The following is a 20,764-nucleotide window of genomic DNA, read 5'->3' on the forward strand; positions in this document are numbered from 1 at the left end:
TAACTGCATATTGTGAGTAAATCGATGACATCACACATCGCTCCTGTAGGCGAGAAACATTAGGAAAACTCAGCTTCCCTTTGAGCTCAGTCTGCAACCCACAGAGAGAATTACATTTAGGTGAGCAGTGAGCGTTCAGACATCTTTTTATTCAGAAGCCACTCACACTGTCAGGCAGATCATACGGTATAGCTCTCCGCACGCTACATTGCAGTGAAGTGCAGCATAGAGCGCAACGCGTGATATGAGAAGGCGTGTGTGGGCTTTATATTTGAACGGAGCAGATGGATTATTTTTCTAGTCAGAGTGACAGAGGTTATATACCTCCTGGATTAACTGTGCTTTAATCGGAACAGACTACAGTAGCTCTGGCAACTTGCATCACTCAACAAGTCATGCTTGCTGAAGAAGCGTTTGGAAAGGTGAGATGAAGCCTGCTGTTTAAGGACGATTATACTGTGATAAAACAGATCAGCATCATTTGCCGCAACCACTATTCAAATACAGAAGAATCGGCTCATATGGGCGAAGCGAGAGCTCGGTTCCCTTGCTGGACATGGGCTCGTTGTCAAGATAACGTCGTGTCAGATCCAGAACGGGAGAAAACATGGGCAGAACTGTTTGATCAACTGGATCTGAACAAAGACGGAAGGATCGATGTGAACGAACTGCGCACTGGATTAAACACTTGGGGGATTGTACGGAGTGAGGTAGACGAGGTAAATCTGTCATGTTACAGGATACATTGAACCAGACTAACTTTAATATAACATTTTAAGTTCTGGTTGTTGAGTTGTACGCGTTTGGTTCATACGAAGCATAGATTTGATGATTTGTTTTATTTTAGTAAGAGTGAAACTCAAAACACTGAAGTGTCTCCAACCAACGACAAGTGATCCCATAGGCCTATGTAATTTTTTAAGAGTTAGACTTATTTTACCACTTCGGAATAAAACAACAGTTAGAAAGTGATGTCACAGCAGTCATAAGCCATTAATAAAGTGCAAAAATAAAACTACACCACTTAGTAGTTTGGTGACTGCAATTTTAAAGATTGCAACAAAGTAACTGTACAACTGCATTCGCATACATTTGTATAGCAAGTCATTTGTTATTTTGTCAGTTTTTTATACTTTTATTGGTTCATGCTTTTTGATCTCTCTAATACTCAAATTTGGCAGATCCAGAACGTGTTGATACAGTGGCTTGTTAAAGGGATAGAAAACTCTTCTGTCATGATACCGCCTTCCTAGCTGTTGTATCTCTTGTTCTGGCCGACGGGATCATGACAGCCCCACTTGTGTTTGTGTTGGAAGCACATGGCCATTGATTGTTCCTTGTGCTCTCCTGTCTTGCGTCTTAGCCCCGCCCCCTTGTTCCCTAATTCATTCATCCTCTCCTTTTCAATGCCCTTGTGTTTTATGTTAAACTATTTTGTTCCTGTTTTACCCCTGTTTTTTTGTTATGCTTTTTTGTGTTGGGAGCTGACTGCACTTGGGTTCTATTTCCTGTCAGTTTCACGACACATGACACTGACACATGAGTCCAAAATCGCATACTCAATGAGTAGGTACTCAATTTCAGTAGGTACATATAGTGCTAAATGGGTACTATTTTCCCTGAATGGGTGTAGTATGAATGCTGTCGGCTGTTGTCCAATAAGGTGGCGTATTACTGCACGTACATTTTATTTTTCCACTCAAATATATCATAATAATGAGATAAAATTATAATATGTCTTTTAAACGAGATAACATCTCTTTAAAACTACATAAGCTGTTTTTAATATGAGATTGTGATGTTTAAACGAAGTAATATGTTGTTAAAACGAGATAATAGATCAGCAAGTTTTCACTCTTTTCTCATTTTGTGTGATATTTTATTTATTTTTCCTCACTTTATACTCCCCATCCCATCCGCCAGATTGTACGTGAGAGTGACACCAATCATGATGGCCAGCTGGACTTTAAGGAGTTCACGCAGTATCTTTGCAAGCACGAGAAAGAGCTGAGACTCATGTTCCGCAATCTGGATCACAACAACGATGGTCTGCCTTATTTTTTTAGACAAAAAGACTCTCCGCATGCTTGTTTAACAATTGTCAAAAATGCCCTTGATGTCCTGCGTTGAATAATTTTTTATGCCATCAGGTCAGATAGATGTTGCAGAAATTCAGCTGTCATTGCGCAGCCTCGGGTTGAATGTGTCCACCGAGCAGGCCTCCAGAATACTCCAAAGGTTAGAAATCTTCAGCTTTTGACTCACATCGAGTTTCAATGAGCCCAGAAAGACTTTAGCTTTTTATAATCATGTTTATCTGTAAGCATGGACAGAGACGGCACTATGACCATTGACTGGAATGAGTGGCGGGACCACTTCCTGTTTAACCCTTTGCACAACATGGAGGACATCGCTCACTACTGGAAACACTCGCTGGTTCACTTACAACCCTACATTTTTGCTTTTTTAGATGTAACCTTGTGTTATGTATATGTAATGTAATGTATATGTCATAGATGTTGGACATCGGGGAACAGCTGACCGTGCCTGATGAGTTCACAGAGAAAGAGCGACGCTCAGGTGTGGTGTGGAGGCAGCTGGTGGCCGGGGCAATGGCCGGAGCAGTATCCCGAACAGGAACAGCTCCTCTGGACCGCCTTAAAGTGTTTCTTCAGGTTGAATTCAATCATGCATGAATACGTTTCTATGTTTCTAGGAAATACAGTTTCTATATCTCAAAATGTGGTTGGCCTATTGTTGTATTTTAAGAGGTACTCCTCAGAATGAACCAGGTAAACCAAGAAAAAGGTAAACCATAAACCTCTAGAACAGAATGCTATGACATAAATTAATGATTAATTTATGGTTAATCACCAAATTTTTTATAATATTTCTGTGAAGCCATTTTGAAACTTTATGTTCTGAAATTTGAGTGTGATAAAGAAGTATGAACTGGTTTTTCCACAGGTTCATGGCTCTAGTGGGGTCAGTCTGTTTGGAGGTCTGCGTGGGATGGTGCAGGAAGGGGGACTGAGGTCACTCTGGAGGGGAAACGGAATCAACGTTCTCAAAATTGCCCCCGAGTCAGCTATCAAATTCATGGCTTATGAGCAGGTAAACAGATCAGGGCTGAATGAGCTACACAAACTCTCTTAACATAATGTTAAATGCCTCAGTACATTTTCTGTGCTTTAGAGCAAGCGTTTATTTCATTTTTGTCTTGTGTAGATCAAATGGCTGATCAAAGGCAGTAAGGAGGGCGGTGCTTTGAGGGTTCAAGAACGTTTCGTTGCCGGATCACTGGCGGGAGCTACAGCTCAGACCATCATCTACCCCATGGAGGTGAGATATCAGGCAGCCCATATACACAGACAGATAAACAGACTGGACACCAGAGGATCATGTCACATTGACATTCTTAGTTGCTGTTTATTCCAAATGCTCAAAGAGGGAGTTTCTTTTACAAGGAGCAGATTGTCTTTCTATTACTGGTAGGCCTCACTTCTGGGGCTTCTGGGTTTATTTAATGATCAGCATCACACCTCTTAAGTTTTCTGTTCAAGCAGAATTCTTAATTTATTTACACACCTTAAAGGAACAGTTCACCCAAAAAATTTAATTCCGTCATTTACTTACTGTCGAGTTGTTCTAAATCTGTATAAATGTCTTTACTCTGATGAACACAGTCCTAGGTAGCAGTCCTATGCTGTTGTTCAGTAACACTTCAAGCATTTAACTGAAGCTTTGTAGGTGTAAATTGCAGATTTTATCAGCACTAGAAGCATTTGTACAAATCTTCAACCAGAAATATAAATGTTATTGTTAACCCATGTTGCAATGAACATCTTTTGGTCAAGTCTGTGTTTGTTAGCATTAGGTAAAGGAAATAAAATAAATATTCTCTCATGATTTATGAGTTGTTCCAAATCTGTATACAGCATATGTCTTTTTTCTGATGAACACACAGATATTTGGAAGAATGCTTGTAATCAAGCAGTTCTTGGCCACCATTGACTACCAATAGTAGGAAAAATGACAATGATCATAAGTGCCCCAGAAGTGCTCGCTTTTCTACATTAATCAAAATATCTTCTTTCAACAAAGAAATGTATAAAGCAATTCTTCCTACTATGGTAGTCAATGGTGGCCAAGTACTGTTTGGTTACAAGCGTTCTTCCAAATATCTCTCTCTGTGTTCATCAAAATAAATAAATGTATACTGTAAATTATGACAGAATTTTAATTTTTGGGTGAACTCTTCCCATGCTGTAAATGATTTCTGAGAAACACTGTTGATACTGGAAGTGGATAGTTGCTTTTTAAAATCTTTTTTTTAGGTGTTAAAGACTCGTCTGACGCTCAGAAAGACTGGACAATATTCTGGAATGGCAGACTGTGCCAGGCAGATGCTGCGTAAGGAAGGGATGCGTGCATTCTACAAAGGCTATGTGCCCAACACCCTTGGCATTATCCCTTATGCTGGTATTGATCTGGCTGTCTATGAGGTATGGCCACGTGTGTAAAAAACATGTTTTAGTTTTTGTGCACACCTGCCAAACATTTCTAGGAATGTTTCGTTCTGTGTTTACTGCCATAATTAAGGGTTTGTAGATTTGATTTGGTTCTTTTCTTTTAGACTTTAAAGAACGCCTGGCTACAGCGGTACTCCATGGGCTCGCCTGACCCTGGAGTTCTAGTTCTGCTTGGATGTGGCACTGTGTCCAGCACTTGTGGACAGCTGGCTAGTTATCCTCTGGCTCTTATCCGCACACGCATGCAGGCCCAGGGTGAGTGAGATTTGTATGAAACATGATATGTTTACAAGGACGGCAGTGTTGAAAATTAAAAAGTATAATCTCTTTGTTTCTTTATGGTAGCTTCGGCTGATGGCACTCCTCAGCTGTCTATGGTTGGCCAGTTCAAGCATATTGTGTCCCATGAAGGCTTTCCAGGACTTTACAAAGGCATTGCCCCCAATTTCCTGAAAGTCATTCCTGCTGTTAGCATCTCTTATGTAGTTTATGAGCATATGATAAAATCCCTGGGAGTTCTGAGATCTTAAGATAAGACAGAGTAAAAGGAAAAGAGGATATCCTTGGGGTGAAACAGAGGACCCTTGAGAATACAACATGCCAATGAATGACCTAAAAACCTAATCTACATTGTACACAGTCTTTTTATACTTTAATAAGAAATGATTGTGCTGAGCCGTAGTCATTCATTTTAGAGGATGTGTCACTGGCAGCTGGATATCTCAGGTTTATCAGGAGTTCTTTCAACAAAACAAACTGTTTCTCTCATTCTTTTCTTAGTTTTTTTTCCTGGATTGTACTGTCATTGCTCTGAGGATGTCTTGCAAGATCTACTGTATATCTAAGAAGTTCTAAAAAGCAATCTCATATTATCTGAGGTGACTGAAATTCTTGAGAGTTTGTTTGTGTTTTATTTTTTATTTCTTGTCTTATCTATATTTCACTTTAACAAGATCTATTAGTTATCCCTGTTTAATGACAGGTAATGGTGGAATAGCATTACAGTATTTTAAAATATAGATCAACCAAAGTTCAACTCATAAATTTCACCAAAATATTTTTAGAATGTATATTATTTGTTCAGTGAATCATGGAATCTCTTGAAAAAGCGTCTTCTGTCTGCCATTGCAAATTATTCAATTAAAAATTCAAGAGGGATTTTAGGACTCATATGTCTTCTAAAGGACACTAAGAGGTAATGCTACAGTTTGGTGATAAAGGGATTTGCACTTTCTAATATAAATATATATCTATATATGCTTAATGTCTAAACAGACTTATGGTTATAAAATGGTTGCTGCTTTTCTACCTTTCTTCAAGTTTAGCCTTTATAATATTTCATTCCTCACTGTTAAGGTATTGTGTGAGATACTTTATTAGTGTCAGAAATAAGAAAATGTTAGTGTTGTTGCCTTGAACAATTGCATTTAATTGGCCTTGTAAGAATGTGTTGTGGGAACCTAAAAAATGTGGCTCAAAATAATTAATAATTTATCTTTACTAAAAGGGCTCTTTGTCAAGAGACAAAAGTGCTCAAATGCAGGGTGACAGTAACAGCACACGGAAGAGTGAAGGAAGAAAACAAAAACAAAAAGTGACAGAATGTGATACTCTTGACCCACATTGTATGTTGTCAATGCAATTTGCTTGTGATTTTGCAGTTCTTTTCTTTGAAAGCTAATTTTTCATATCCGAAATATGCAAAGCACTGTTTTATTTTAAGATGACAAGAAGTTTCTGTTTTTCTAACATAAAACATAAATACACGTATGATTTTCATAATCTGGATTGAACACAATTAATATATGGTTTACAATATGTAATTAATATGTTTTGCTGTGTAATGAAATGAAAAAGGATAATGCTGATAACGTCAGATTTATATTAAAAAAGCCTTATACTGTATAGACCAGTGGTACTGGAGGTCCATACATGCAGGGATTACTAAATTAAAACCATTATCAGATTCAAGTGGGATTGATTCCATTTTCCAATACTACAAAGTTCCCCATTTGCACTTTTTAAACTTTTAAAGTAGTCAATTAAAATGAAATAAGTGAGTATGCATGTTACATCTAATGCAGATTTTACTACCAGAATGGGAAAACGCATTTTTGAGTGCAACCTATTGAGTATAAATACTGTTTGAATGTAGATGGTTGGGGAAATGAAAATCTCTAACTCTTAATAATCTTGAGATTGTACTATGCTTGCATTTAGAAATATATTTCTTGCTTGAATGCATTGCATTGAAAGTAGTGAGTCTTGACATGCTGTATTGACTTTGAAAGATGTGCATGGACCTTGCATCATTGTAGGCTTATGTGTGAGAATAAATGTATGTCAGAAATTAAACTAAAAAATATAAACTATTTTATAAAAATTGATCTTGTGTGATTACTTTTTTCCTAATCTTCTCAAAACAATAAACACTCAGTTTACAAATGTCAGATTTAAACTTGCGATGTCGCATATTTTCTATCTTTCTATCAGAATTATCTTCACAAAAAGACAACCTAGAATACAATAAAACGTGTTTAGTAATTATAGTATAATAATATAGTATTTCGTAGTATTGCTAAAATAAACATTTTCGCAAATCATTTTCTAGAAGTGTGCAGTGCGTCTCCTGTCCAGCCGGTGGCGCTGTTACATCCTCTGGCGTCTCGGTGCTGAAAAAGAAGCCGTCATTTCCAGTGCACGCCATTTTATATCTGCTAATGCTTTCGCGGGTCTGTGTGTGCTGATTGCGAAAATCCAGCCAATAATTTTAAGCATGGGCAGGAAAAAGAAGAAGCAGATGAAGCCCTGGTGTTGGTATCCTTTTTGAAAAGCGATCGTACGGTTTTTCTCTTTCAATTGTTTGTTTTTGATAGAGATCCGCTTACTTCCTGTTGACGGCTGGCTAAAGTATTGTTCGCATGTTTCTCTGCTACAAAGGCCTCGTTTCAAAACCTAGTGAACTGTCCAGATAGACAGCATTGTTGTACCAAAACGTTTAAAGCTCGGTTGGTTTCGAGGTATTGGCCTAGTATTTAATTTATTCTGTAAATTATGGTAGTTCGGTTAAACAGGTGGCGTTGGTAATTTATACAAATAAATGAACTAAAGTAACCTTCTTTATATTAACCGTATAATGCCCAAGTCATATCAGTTCGTATTTCTAGTAGTGTTTTGCCTACTTTAGAGTTCCATTTGATTTCAGTGAATGTATGATGTATTTCTCAATATATTACCTTAACTGTAAATTCAGGTATTGTAACAGAGATTTTGACGATGAAAAGATTCTCATTCAACACCAGAAGGCCAAACACTTTAAATGCCACATATGTCACAAAAAATTATACACTGGTCCTGGTCTGGCCATCCACTGTATGCAGGTAAGATGTGGTAATTTTTTGTAATGCCATGTCTATATTTGTCAAGTTCAGTTGGATTTACATCTTTGTGATTGCTTATTTGCTCAAGGTTCACAAAGAAACCATCGACAGTGTCCCCAATGCCATACCTGGAAGAACTGACATAGAATTGGAGATTTATGGAATGGAGGGTATTCCAGAAAAAGACATGGAAGAGAGGCGGCGTGTGCTTGAACAGAAAACACAGGGTATCGCATTTAATTCGCTCTGTGCTGATCCTTTTGAGGACTTATAAACCCAGTGTAACTAGATTTCCTTGCTTTTTGGAAACAGAAAATCAAAAGAGAAAGCAGAATCAGGATGACTCGGATGATGATGATGATGATGATGAAGCTGGACCCTCCTTCCAACAGCCAGCAGCACCAGTGCAGCCTCAGGCTGCCTACACCCCAATGACCCAGCCGGGAATGGCCCCTGTCCCAGCACCAGGGATGCCACCTAGAGGCTACTCAGGTTTGCTGTGTAACAGTTAGGTTTTGCATTCATTTAACATTTCATTCTTGTTCTTCTAAGTAATAAAGCTTTGGGTCTGGTATATTTATTGCGTGTCATCTTATTGGCCGCTCCTACAGGAATGCCGCCTATGATGCCTGGTGTTCCTCCGATGATGCCAGGCATGCCCCCTGTAATGCCAGGGATGCATCCAGGGTAAGTGTTTAGAGAGTCTGTATAATATTAGTTTTTCTTTAGTTCCCTTTTATAAATAGTACTTTCTTTTACATTTTAACAGCATGATGCAAATGGGTGGGATGATGCCTCCTGGGCCTGGAATGCCCCCAATGATGCCAGGCATGCCACCAGGTATTTAAACCTTTGTTTAATTTAGATAACCGATTAATATTTGTTAATAATTATTTGTTGTACTTGTCAGGATTACCTCCTCCAATGGGCCATCACCCAGGTATGCCCCACATGGCTCAGGCCCCTCCCACCACCACCAGGCCGGCAGTGCCTGCTGTTACAGTTCCCACACCACAGCCAGGTGTCTCCAAACCGCTGTTCCCCAGTGCAGGACAGGTACCCTCACGTGCCCTCTTTTCTTTTAGCCACCTGTTTTCACATAGTTTATAGCCTGAGAAAATTGACATTTTTGGTTTCTAATTACATCACTGTTTGTAAGTAGATCAAAATTAGAGTTGATTTTTATCATCAAGCATTTGATTCTCAAGACAGACCCTTGAAGGTTTAAGGGATTATCTTAAGGTATCATTAAAGCTACTGACATTGTTCTCAGGGCTTCAGGACTGCCACATTAAAGTTCAGGATTGTGTTCATGAAAGCTTTTGTGAACCGTAGTCCTGTCCAGAATCAAACAGCTGAGGTTCTTTACTCTCTGCTCTTTCTCCACGCTGCAGATGGGGACTCGAGCTCCAAGCACAAGCTCAGCCTCCTCCAGTCTGGACACTTTGTCAGCTTCCTCTAAACCGCTGTCCCAAGTATGCAGCAGCTTGCTGAGCGATAGAAAATATTGATGGCATGCAACTGCAGATGTCAAGCTGCCTGCATTAGTATAATTGAACTGGCTGTAGAGAGGCTGCTGTAGCGCTTCAGAAGCATAAAGAGAGAATGATTGAAAATGAATGCGATAGACGGCTTAATTTTTTTTATTTAAAACCTTGTTTTCTCCACAAAATTTGACAATTTGTAAGCATACAGTGGACCCAGATGGTATTTGGACACTTGCATCGAGAAGTATGATGCAATGTAAAGGGATAGTTCACCCAAAAATGAAAATACTTTAATTTACGTACCCTCTTTCATTTTAAATCATCTTCAGAACACAAAGATTTTTGTCCTTCATTAAGCGTCATCGTATTGAGACCACAGAGACATTTCTTAAAATATCATCTTTTGTGTTCCACAGAAAAAAGTCATATACAGGATTTTACCTTTGGGTAAACTTTCCCTTTAAGCTCTTAACTAGTGGATATCATTGTGATTTTACTGGATGTATGAAGTCAGTTCTCACATGATCATCCATCATAAACTTGACAGCCAGAAAGTGTCTGAATACATTTTTAAGCAGTTTTTTTTGTGAACTGTATTGTACTGTTATAACCCAACAGATGTTTTTTTGTGAAGTTTTGAAGTGTGTTTGTGCAGTTGAGCTTTTAAAATACTTTTTGGGCCACCGTATGCTTTACGTTTAGCTTTTTTTGTTGTTGCTTTTACACCAATAGGTAGTTGAGCTCCAGTTAAAGGGATTGTTCACCCAAAAATGAAAATTCTGTCATTTACTCACTTGTCATTTCAAACCTGTATCAGGAAGATATTATGCAGAAAATTGGTAACTGAACAGCACTTGTTCCTATTCACTTCTATTGTATGTACACACAACCAATACAAGTGAACGGGTGCCATCAACCACCTTTCCATATATCTTGTGTTCTGCGAAAGAAGGTCATACAGGTTTGAAATAAGAGGGTGAATAAATGCTGACAATATTCATTTTTGTGGGGAACTGTCTCTTAAACTGTATCTCTTGTCACACAGAGTTTCACTGAATGTGGCTAATTCTCACCGTCATCCCTCTGCAGGTCCAGCAGGCTGTCGGCAGTGCAGCGACAAGCTCATCCGCCCCTCCTTCTGTTGTCCCCAAACCCACATTCCCAGCCTACACACAGCCCCCCTCCTCCTCTCCTGCTAACAGTAACAGCACTGTTGCCAAACCAGGCACCCCAGTCACAAGTAAGCCAGCCACCCTCACAACCACCAGTGCAACCAGTAAGTTGATCCACCCTGATGAAGATATATCACTGGTAAGTGTTACCTTCACAATACTTGTTTAGTTTTGCAAGAATAACTTGGGTGGCTTTGGAACCATGCGTTCTTCATTTTTCCCAACATTCCCAACAGCAAGCCCCCGCCTTTGTCTAATCCTCCCTCGCTTTGCATTTTTGTGTTTCACAGGAGGAATTGCGGGCACAGCTGCCTCGCTACCAATGTAAAATCCCAAACGCAGGACAGGTCCATGTGTCGTCCCCACCGGTTGCATCAATGGGAAGTGTTTTGTCGCCTCAGCAGGGCATTCCTGCACAACAATCGGGCGTTAGGCATCCCATGCAAGGTAAGAAAAGTTTCCCAGAAAATTAAACATTTTACGGTTTTCGGTATGACTGATGGATTTCTATTTTGTAGGGCCGTATGGGGCTCCACCCCAGGGAGTGTCTGGTTTTGTCCCGGGAGGGATGCCTCCCTACGGACAAGCCCCACCAGGGATGCCTCCCTACGGACAAGCCGCTCCCCCTCGGCCTGCCATAGGCATGAGGCCTCCCGTAATGTCTCCCGGGGGCCGATATTGAAGCGTCACCACTGGTCTTCATTAGGTTTGGCGATTCAACCATTTTACCATCTAGTGGCGTGCTTTTCAATCCAGATCAGTTGCTAAAACAAAACAGTTCTTGTGCAGTGAGGAGATGGATAAACTCTGTAACGCATGGGACATTGATTTTACTCAATTTTTTATTTGGACCTACCCTTGGTTGCAGATCATACAGTTTGGCTTTTTTCTCATGTTTTGTTTAGGTTTTTAGAAGTGAAGTGTAGTAAATATGGTTCGTATTAATTTGAAGCGGCTGGAGTTTCGTACAGCACCTTTATCAAGGCAAGTCACTGTAAATATACTACTGTGCTAAAAGTGTGAAGCCTTCGCAGCACCCATAGGTGCTGTTGGACTTCCGGTCCCCAGCTTTGCTTGGTGAGGGCTTCAGATAGATGTGACTGTTGGGTGTATTTTTGTATGTCTGCTCATCCACATTTACAGTGTTCTCTCTCTATAGGGCAAATAACGAAAAGAACTCTTGTGAATGCTTATCTGTATTGTTCCACAATGAATTGTAATAAACTGTATTGAAATCTAATGGCTGTTTTTTCGTGAGCAAGTGCAGGACAACCCCGCAAGGTTTGTACTATAAATGATTTGCATGATGGCTGTTACTGTGCGTGTGTGTGAAATGAAAGCTGTGCGTTTGCTGAAGTATGTTCATGGGTGCCAGTTAAACGTACAGGAAATATCCAAGACAACTTTTGAAGTTGCTGCCACCTGAGATCTTTTGTAATTAAATAAATATAAGAGGGTATGTGAATAATATTTTGATTCCTTATAAGAATATTTTTCTAAATTAATTGTAATCCTACTCTTAAAACATCTACTTCATTAGGAAACCTCTCGAATCTGACACTGAAAATGCAAATATATATGTGTATGGCACTTATTTATACATCAGCCAAGGTCAGTCCTGGTGTGGCAATACAAAGATAGTAGATTGATACTTGTGTGCCTGAACAACCAACAGTGAAATAACAGCTAAAAAAGTAATGAAAATATTCATGCTTGAGTGTGATTGTTAGAAGGTAATGGGTTAGAAACTAGTGAATGTAGTTCACTGTGGTTGTTGTCCTAAACTGAGGATTTCTCTTCTCCTTGTAGCAATGCCATGGGATTGACTGAGGCAGTCTCAGTGTTGCCCTGCACAGGCTGAGGCAAGTCTCAAATTTTCCTCTTTATTTTGTGTATTCAAGGGGCCTCACAGCCTTGTGGCTGTTGGATACAGGTGTCCCCAAACTTGCAGCAAGTTTGGTGATGGCCCCCCTTTTTTTAACTCAGGGGATTTCACTAATTGTCATAAGTAATTTTGGTTAACAAGTGAGACTTACACCAGACTTGGATTTGAAATAACTATTCTCGATTAGTTTCAACATGTTATTGCTTACCACAGTAAATAAATTTAAACTGGTAATGTTGGCAATGCTGTAACATTTCAATGACACTGCTGTGGTACAATTGCTTGCTGATCTGTGCAAAGAAACCATATGTAATTTTCCCCCACAAAAAAAGGATATATAGTTTTTAATTTATTCACCATGTCATTGAAGACCTGTATTCAACTCCAACTTCTGTGGAACGCCAGAAAATTCTGTGTGTTTTTCCAAACAATGGATGTCAATGGGGGCGGGGGGGTCTGTCTTGTTAGGTTACCCACATACTGCATCACAAATATATTTTGGTTTCTGTAGAAGAAAGTCAAACAGGTTTGTAATGACATGAGGATAAGTAAATTAAGTTTAATTTCTGGGAGAACTATCCCTTTAACCGGAGTGTCTCTTCCACCCTATAAAGTTGCAATTTATGGCACACAGGATCTCTTTTTGAATAAGAATTTCCGAAGTGCATTGTTTTATACCTAACATTGTTGTTTTAACCCTACAGGCAGCTTGCCTGTAAGGCTTTGCTTGATCTTGCATTATTGTTTATATCTTATTTGTATAAGTTAAAAGGTAAGTCGAGTCATGGTAGTTGGTTGCACATCTTATATATTGTCCTGAGGCATGTGCAAGTTAAAAATAATTATTATACGTGTCTTGGACTGCACTCCAGATTTATAAAAATGTGGATGAACAGTAGTTCTAAAGAGTGATGTGTGATTTCATTGTTTATATAAAAATGTTTACAAATTAAGACCGCTCCGAATATCTTCCAATTATTATGTGTTCTGCAGATGGTGGCGAAAGTTTATTTGCATTACTTATGATCGTGTTTATGACCGATGTGTTCATCCTCAGTTTATCTTTGATATCCAGAAACAGGGGGTCTCCTATAAATGTGGTTAGTTAAGCATCCACTCAAGCATATCATGTACTGTAAGCTTAGTTTTTTATTGTTCTGTTATCCTTGGATTTTTATAAAAATGTCAGAAGATTGTTTACAGGTTAGATTTTATGTTCTACATCTCGTCGACATTCGTTCAGCATCATTTAAAGTCCCTGTAAATAAAATGCAGTGCTAAAAGTGTGAAGCCTTTGCACCTCTGGTCCCCAGCTGTTGGTTGTATATTTGTTTATATTTCTGCTTGTTCACATTTAGTGTTTCTTTATAGGGAAAACAACAAACATTTTCGAAATTTTGTTGGTTAGAGTTCTGATTAAAAGCAAGATGTTTGCTAACTGTGCTTTTTATCTAGTCTTCGTTTCGGTTTTCCCCTTGATCTCTGAACCGCTGCTGCTCCACTTCCATGAAGAAACCGTGAAAACAATGCAATTGTAAAATTGTCTGTAGTATTGAAAATTGTCTGTGAATTTTTTTTACTTACCAGTAGAGTGCAGTATAGACAAAGTAAAAACAAGTTGTGACGCAAAAGAACCACACTGCAATTTTTTTTATCAGATTTTTGTTCTTGGTGCTTCAGACAATCTGAACGAACTCACAACCAAATTGAGTGCAAATCTGTAAAAATAAATGTTGCTCTTTCCTATGTGGAAATGTGTGGATGTTAAATGTATTTTACTTGCAATCAATTTTATATTGTGTTTATACAAAGTATATTGATCATTTTGTATATAAAAACACTCATCCAAAATGAACACAGAAAAAAGAAAATGTTAGTGTAGGTTTAAAACCTAAAAATCTAACTTGTATTGTTGGGTTAAAAGTTGTTACATTTTGTGTAGTCTATAACGCTAAATCTTTTACATTAAGAACTGAAGCTAAGGAAAGATGATAATTTTTTTGTTATACTGGAAACTTGACAGTTGGTGAAAGTGAAACAGGTGTGTCTTCAGTTGTTTCTTTAAGGTTGTGGTGAGCTCCACAGATTGAGGAGGCAAATTTCACCACAGAGGTAAAACGTCATTTTTTTTTTTAGCAATTTGGTGCCTTGCGATGGTGCAACCAGATGTCCCTCATTTATGGAGCGGAAATGCCGGGAGATATATACACTATATCTGTAGCAAGTTGGAAGTGGACTTTGCTTCCATCACTAAACAAACACTACTATTGTGTGTGTCTGATGAATTTCCTGTCTTTATAGGAGGAGCTCTCTGCTCATGTATATTGGAGGAAGCAGATTGAGCATCTGTGTACTAAAAGCGAGATATTAAACTTGTTTTTAAACACACCATGAGAGCCTGCTTGTTCTTTGGAGTTTTCTTGAAGCAGATTTTTGGTATGTTAACTTTAAACGTTTTCTTGATACCTTAATGTATATTATCTGGTTTTTATTTAAATCAGTTCAAACTGCAAGTAATCTTTTGGAATGTGAAATGCAATCTTAAAGCAAAATAGTTTCTCATCTGATTTGTACATGGGTACAATAACAATGTTTCTTGAAATGCTAAAGAAATGGTTTCCTTATGAAACACTAAACTTTTTTCAGTAATCACCAATTTGTGTTGCATCTAAATTTTTCAGTTGGCTCAGTTTGATGTGTACATTTTACAAAGGCCTGTAGAAAGGGATTCATTTATAAAAACATTTTCAATGGGCTCAATTGAGTTGTGTTAACAGTAACTAGGATATTTTGCCATACAGTAAACAATTCAAACAGATCAACATTGGCAATAGAGCTTGATATAAACATATTGCTTATAATTCATACAGTATACACAATTACAAATTGTGTATTTAAATTTCTTAAGACCTTTCTGCATCTCAAGATTTTCAATACATTGAAAGGCTCGAGGGGGAATCGGTGGATATTGTTTGTACAGCACAACCAAGAAACTCAAGACCTTCACTTCTGTACCTACGAAGCTTTGCTCATTCAATAGTTTTGAACATATCTGAAAATATCGCCAAGAAGCTGGAGATTGATGGACGTATCAAGATCTCTGCATACCTGAACTCGGGCACTGTCATTGTGACACTGTCTAATTTAAAATACAAGGATACAGGACTTTACATCTGTGAAGATCAACATGAGCAGTCTTTGGCTAATATGAACATCCTTCTACTTGTAAAAGCAGCAGGTTAGTGATCTGTTGATGTTATAGATGCTTTAGTAACATGAGTTTTGACTGCTTGCTCAATGCTACATATCATTAGTGTATTAAAGTTGTGTTATGTATATGAGGATTGAATTCCCCTTTATGCCTAGAATAGATTAGATCTACAAATCTATACAAAAATTAGATCTAAAATACCGGAAGCTAGTGAAGCATTGGTTCTTTTCAAGTGATATAGCTACAAAGAAGTGCATGTCTGGACCTGTTTGACAACACATTCATTTCTTTTTTGTGGCTGTTGTTAATATCATTGGTCAGAATATTGAGAAAGCAACAACTTCTCCCAGTCACGCATGTAACAAAAACACAAAGAAATTTACATTTAAAGAGTATACAATTATCGAGTTGTTTATGATCCCTTCACTATGTCTTTTCAGGTGAGCGACGCTCTTGTGAGAAACATTCTTGGGTAATCTACATCATGTCAATTGTGACACATTTGCTTCTGCTCTCAGTCATCGCATTCTCCGTGGCACGTTACGTATGTATGATTCTCAATCGATTCAGATAAAAAAACAGATAACTCCATTAAAAAACATATTCTGCATTCCAATTCATATCGATTAATATCAATCAAATTTATTTTATTTTTATTAGAGTTATCTTTAAATAATAAATGCATTTGGTCTGGAGTGGTTCTACCGGTACAATATTTCATTTCCCTTAGAAAAAGCTGCATAAGCGACAAGATCCTCAGCGTTCAATTCCAATTTACGAAGACATGGCAAGAAATAGTAACTCAGCAAACCTCCATCAGGTCCTTGAAACAGCTGTTCCAGACTGGACCAACAACAGACAGAATATGCTGGATAATCACTATTCCTCCCCTTAGAGAAAAGAATGAGCCCTAAAATACTGACTTTAATTGTGGTGCTCCTAAGTATTCTACTATTATTGTATCTACACTGAAATGAAGATGGAGGTACAGTATAATACAAGTAGGCCTACATATAATAAGTACAGTACAGTATAATACAGTGTAAAAAATATTCTGTGTCGTAGTAGATTTCATGAAATTTATTGAGTGAATTTAACTTGAATTCAATCAATAATTTGTGCATTTGGAATTCTGAGATTTTTTTCTATCATTTAAATTTAGATTTTGGTAAAACACGAATACAATTGTATTAAGTAAATTGTATCATGTTCAACCCACTTAAACTTAAATAAAGGATCTTTAGCCTACTTAATTGTTTTGTGGTGGGTCTACGTGAATTCTTTAAGTTCTTGATTTAGAGATCAATTAGAGTTCCCAGCACTTGCGTGGCCAGTTTCACATGCATAAACCTAATTCATGTGCTCAAAGTATAAAAATGCATGAACAAAGAACGATTCACGTGCGTAAAATATAATTATATTCTAATAAAATGTGTTTCACAAATGATAAATATAATTCACAGACGTATATAATTGTGCACAAATATTCTGAAGTGTAAAATGTACAAGTTTATCATGGAACGTGAACGTGCAAATCATCACTCTGATGTGTGAATCGCCTCGGATTTTTGTGTGTATTTTGAGAAACTCCTAACTGGCCACGCATTTGTACCTTGTTTTACGGGTGAATAATTCATGAGACTTAAATTGCTCCATAAAGCGGCAAATGCGGCATCTAGGTATTTATTATGGGTGCTTCTTAATATGTTTCCTCGGTCCTCCGTACTCCATCCTATGACCCGGAAACCAATCGAGCTCAGCCATCTTTAAGGACATCTCAATTCTTTTTTAATTTTTTTATTTAAAATATCAAGATTTACAAACAACCGTTTAACATCCGTTTCTTCAGAATAGGATACAGAAAAGATATAGCCTGAGGGAGCAGGAAATACAAACAGGAAATATATGTAGTCTTAGTAACAAAAATAATTATTTATCATGGGAAAATTCAGTAGTTGTTCAGCTATTAACCTCAGTTGGGAAGTATAGGGTATCATATCTTGTTGTGCTTTAAAGATTTCATATACAGTTTAAATTAATTTAAAAAAACAATTTTGGGAGATGATTTCACAATTCTACATTTGTGGATGAAGACTTTAGACGTACAATTGTATTAGTACAGAGCTCATCACCCTTGCTTTGCGATATCAATCCAAATGTTATGTCGTCACTAGAGAGAGAGGTTGGGAATGAAGACAACTGTTGCTTAACCCATTTATACAATCACACCAAAATGTCTGTATCACATTACATGAGAAAACACATGGTCTGTAGTTTCAACAACATTTTCACAGAATGTACAGTAAATCCTTAGAGGGGTAAATATTGTTCATTCATTTGAAGTGTTTTTCTTTCACTTTAGGAGGTATAGGGATATAGGGAGTGTTAGATACATTGTTCTGATTGAGTCTTTATCACATTTTTGTAGGGTGTTATTTTTATTTTGGCTTTTAGGGTAAACATTCTCTTATAAAGCGGTTATTGCATTTTTTTATCCAGAGAAAAAAAATCCCATGAAATGATAGTGGGGACAATAGTGGTTGTATCGTATAATATGCCAAAATGTTTCTTGTTAGAAGGACAAAACAGGTCATCTCAATTCTCTGACACGTGTCGCTACCCGATCCGTCCCGGAAACCCGATTTGTTCCGTGCATGCAATGACGTCACTTCCTGTCTGAAATAAATCGAAACACTTTACGGCAGTTTCGGGTATTATTTATTTATACGGTGACTGCTGTTGCATTTACACTCGGCCACTGTGTTTTTACATGTATTAATAAGTGTATTTATTATATCTGTATAAGTTTCGCTTTCTTAATGTGTTTCTTAAGCTGCTTTGAAATATTTCCTGGCTTGTTAATTGTTGCTGCATTATAATGCCTGTTTGTTTTAAGGTGGTTATAAAAAATAACTACTCAATCCATTTCGGTTCAAATTTGGTTGATATGTGGCACAAATTATCTTTGTTGAATTAAATAAATGGTTGAATTAAACTGAATTGTTTAAATTCTCTAGACAGACTTTTGAAAATACAGATGTGTATACAGATGTGTTTCTTTCTTTCAATTCATTTTCTAAAGAGGGTTCTACTTGACTGTTCAAGATTTGTTTAACACATGTCTGCATTTAAGAAACACGCAGAATAAAGTTATATATGCATTCATTCAATTTATTTATACATTTGTTCCATACCCTCTCTCGCTCGCTCGCTCTCTCACACACACAAATCGTGTTTCCGGGACGGATCGGTAGCGACAAACTGCACCAGGAGGAACTAATTGCTCCTTTGCGGAAGTGTTTTATCAAATACTAATTTCACAAATGCAAATCAATTTCAAACCTTTACACAACATTTTGAATATTCCCCATCAGTTAAAATACACCTACCACAAAAATGATAGAGCCTTCATTTCTTTGTAAGCAGGCAAACTTACAAAATCAGCAGGGGATCAAATAATTATTTCTCTCACTGTATTTGACATACCTAATGTACTTTTCTGACCACTTTTAAGCATGTTTTAACTTGTTTTATTGTAGTGGGGATTATGAAATCTGCCCAAATATGTTTTTAACTTTATTTTTATATTTTCAATGTGCAATATGTAGAGACATCATTCAATGACAACGCTTCGAAATGACGGCAGAGAGATCAAGGATATGCCATTTCACCTTTAATTCCTCCGAAGAAAGGAAACAAGGATGCACAAACAATAATTGTATCTTATGGCTGAGTCTAGACTGATGTTCCGATTTGATTCGGATTCACTAGCTCTCGATTCGAGAAAATGACTATAGATTTAATACAAATTCTAAAGATATGTCTAAAAAAGATCAGTAAAGATCACATTACAATGGCCACAAACCTATGTTAAAATTTAAACACACTTGGGTATATTGAAACAGAACAGGTTATTTTGGATATAAGATACACTATAACATAATTTAATTAGTCCCTGTTGTAAGATCCACCCGTTGTAAAAAGAAAAGTGACATCTAGTGGTTAGTAGTAGCAATAACATTCACGTTAATGAATTAACGTTAATCGACAGCATTTTATAAACAATATTTTAATCAATTTCTTTTGCCCAGCCCTATCCAATAAATAACCACACCACATTGATTACAACCAAGAACAAAAATGCATTTATTAATTGTTTGAAAGAAGCTCCATAGTTCAAAACATTTTTTCGGTGCATGTCATCAACAATCACATTCTATGAGGAGAAATAGAGAGAAAGAGAAAAAACATTAAAAGCCACTGACTTCTTTAAATCTCAGTACAGACATGTTTCTTAACATTTAAAATGAAAAGGCAAAAGCAACCCAATTTTTCCGTCCACACTCATCCTAGTTGCACACTCACGCACGCACGCATAAAGAACACAGACAACCTTGAAAGTCATGGGCTACAATAAAACCCCCACAGTGCTTAAGAATGAGACGCTCATTGGTTTAGGAATACACAGCATGGCGATGTACTTTTATGCAAGATGGATGAAAAATGGGAAATAAGATGGGGTTAATGGGGGAAGGAAACGACAGTGTGAGCACAATTAAAGGACACCCGGAAAATAGTTCCTCTGATCCCAGCGAGACGGGTCACAGAGGCTATAAGAAACCCAACCGCCCCCCCCCCCTTGTGCATAGATCATGATCCTTATAAACCAGCAATTTCTGTTTAAATCGATCAAATTGATACAGAAACCATGCCCCCCAACCCACTTTTTCTACATTTTCATCATGTAATACCCGCCACAAGAGACAGAACGACAAAGAGGAAAGAAATAGTAATGCACAATGGTCCTGATTTCAACAGGAAGGGACCTCATGTTAAGAAAATACAATAAATTTTAAAACATGTTCTTTCACTGTCTTGTGAACAATCAAAATCATTGATCATTTTGTTTAAAATGTAAAGCAATTTCAATATATAGATTTATATATAAAGCACTCAATTTTTTAAAGTTCATTATTTGGTAAATATGTAACTGCTACGGATTTAGAAACAAAGGTATTTTTCTTCTTCTGAAATCCATAACCTTCAGTGCTTATTCTTTTCTGTTATCCTCTTTCTCTAAACACGAACATTAAATGG

At 37.4% G+C, this 20,764-nt stretch overlaps 2 protein-coding genes across 11 annotated transcripts; both read left to right on the forward strand.

Moving 5' to 3' along the window:
• The first annotated feature begins 349 nt into the window (after positions 1 to 349).
• Positions 350 to 6,918, forward strand: slc25a23b (solute carrier family 25 member 23b). The gene is made up of 11 exons (XM_079456179.1): positions 350 to 422; positions 508 to 719; positions 1,924 to 2,047; positions 2,151 to 2,238; positions 2,325 to 2,436; positions 2,517 to 2,675; positions 2,968 to 3,114; positions 3,229 to 3,342; positions 4,338 to 4,505; positions 4,637 to 4,787; positions 4,878 to 6,918. Exons 2-11 carry the CDS (start codon positions 522 to 524, stop codon positions 5,060 to 5,062), a joined length of 1,446 nt encoding a protein of 481 aa, XP_079312305.1. The 5' UTR covers positions 350 to 422; positions 508 to 521; the 3' UTR covers positions 5,063 to 6,918.
• Positions 6,919 to 7,212: 294 nt separating this feature from the next.
• Positions 7,213 to 14,845, forward strand: znf207a (zinc finger protein 207, a). Of its 10 annotated transcripts, XR_013786667.1 has the most exons (13): positions 7,213 to 7,349; positions 7,786 to 7,912; positions 8,001 to 8,139; positions 8,225 to 8,419; positions 8,524 to 8,599; positions 8,682 to 8,752; positions 8,823 to 8,968; positions 10,489 to 10,710; positions 10,862 to 11,018; positions 11,090 to 11,277; positions 11,477 to 11,555; positions 12,381 to 12,433; positions 14,593 to 14,845. XR_013786667.1 is itself a non-coding variant. In XM_079456602.1 (11 exons), exons 1-10 carry the CDS (start codon positions 7,309 to 7,311, stop codon positions 11,251 to 11,253), a joined length of 1,338 nt encoding a protein of 445 aa, XP_079312728.1. In that variant the 5' UTR covers positions 7,213 to 7,308; the 3' UTR covers positions 11,254 to 11,277; positions 11,477 to 11,809. The 10 variants fall into 10 exon arrangements, 4 of the variants coding, with proteins under 4 accessions (XP_079312728.1, XP_079312727.1, XP_079312730.1 ...); XR_013786669.1 differs by lacking the exons at positions 12,381 to 12,433; positions 14,593 to 14,845 and adding an exon at positions 11,731 to 11,809; XR_013786670.1 differs by having other exon boundaries at positions 7,222 to 7,349; positions 8,225 to 8,404; positions 12,381 to 14,845.
• The last annotated feature ends 5,919 nt before the right edge of the window (positions 14,846 to 20,764 follow it).

Source organism: Barbatula barbatula (genome assembly GCF_947034865.1).
Source record: "Barbatula barbatula genome assembly, chromosome: 5".
Taxonomy (NCBI): Eukaryota; Metazoa; Chordata; class Actinopteri; order Cypriniformes; family Nemacheilidae; genus Barbatula; species Barbatula barbatula.